This window comes from Lipotes vexillifer, unplaced genomic scaffold (genome assembly GCF_000442215.2).
Source record: "Lipotes vexillifer unplaced genomic scaffold, Lipotes_vexillifer_v1.1 scaffold591, whole genome shotgun sequence".
In the NCBI taxonomy this organism is placed as follows: domain Eukaryota; kingdom Metazoa; phylum Chordata; class Mammalia; order Artiodactyla; family Lipotidae; genus Lipotes; species Lipotes vexillifer.
In genome coordinates, this window is record NW_006791954.1 from 3,048,695 (window position 1) to 3,049,935 (window position 1,241).

A 1,241-nucleotide genomic window follows, 5' to 3' on the forward strand; every position below is an offset into this window, starting at 1 on the left:
AAGAGGAAAGGAATGAGATTTAGACTTAAAATTTACTGGATTAGGTTGGTGAGCCTTGTTAGTAGGATACACTGTGGAAGCAGAGTGGCACACACAGGCTTATAGTCTTTGTTGTTTTTAAAACCAGTTACCACTAATATATAGGCCCTGCAGCAGTTACCAATGACTTCTTACATGCCCGAAATGAACCAGAAGAAGCCAGTGTTGATACTGTCATAAAGAGATTCAACAGTTGGCCTGTCAGACAACTAAGACCATTTTCAGCAGAGTAACTCCTTCAGAAAGGCCTGGATGAAAACCTTTCATTTCTATTGTCTCACCTATATGCATTTCAGGGTTCTTAAAAGTCATCTTAAAAAAGAAAGAAAAAAATAATGTATATCAGTTTCTCTTATTTAATGTGGCTATAAAAGATGTTTCCTTATTATTTCTTTATCTCTAAGAAGGACACCGGGGTGGTGGGTTGGGGATAGAATAGGGGAGGAAAAAACCCAGACCAGGATAGGTTTTTTTTTAAACTTTTTTTTTTTTTTTTTTTTGCCAAGGGGTCACACAGAAGGGAAAGCAAGGAGAAAAACTACAATCCTTGGTTCAGATTGAGTTATGCAGGAAAATATATCTTCCTGATCAGTCCCCATGCCAAAAAAAAAAAAAAAAACCCACTTGAAATTATGCACAGACTCTATGTTATACCAGCTATCAGCCTTTCATGTTTAACATCCCCAGCAATGGACACTACCCTTGGTTTGTAGGCTGCTTGTAGAACCCATTTCACAAAAATCCTCTTTACCCAGAAGCCTCTAGTTTCCTTTTGGTAGGTTATAAAAACAGAACATCTGTCATTAACAGGAGAGTGTTAAATACTTTTAACCACTGACAAGGCTTCAGGAAGTTTCACAGTTTCGTTATGCTCTATTTTATTACTATCATATTTACATTTTTTTATTTTTTATTTTTTTTGCTGAATTGCTGATTTTCCTTTTTCCATAGAATTTAATTCTGGAGTGTGAGCAGGAACCAGTTAACTACATTCATTGTCCAACCCCCACTGGCTTGAAAGAAGACTCCAAATTCTTGGCATATGAATCAGCTGTTCAGTCGCTCCACCTTATCCCTGCATGAAGCAGCAGAACCGCAGTGGCGGCATGCTCCAGGTTCATGCTGTGGGTGGTGAGGCCTTTCGCTGAAGGAGGTACTGGTGGATGCTCTCAGCATCACGCTTTAGCCAAGCAGCATTCAGC

General features: G+C 39.0%; 1 protein-coding gene across 1 annotated transcript in view; it reads right to left on the minus strand.

Annotated features, from left to right (window-relative positions):
- Positions 1–1,241, minus strand: part of NPEPPS (aminopeptidase puromycin sensitive) — a 101,219-nt gene that overhangs the window by 192 nt on the left and 99,786 nt on the right. Inside the window, 1 exon segment of the mRNA XM_007465136.1 lies at positions 1–1,241. This exon segment is cut by the window's left edge and continues 192 nt beyond it; it is cut by the window's right edge and continues 10 nt beyond it. Coding sequence (XP_007465198.1) covers positions 1,157–1,241 — 85 coding nt within the window. The 3' untranslated portion in view covers positions 1–1,156.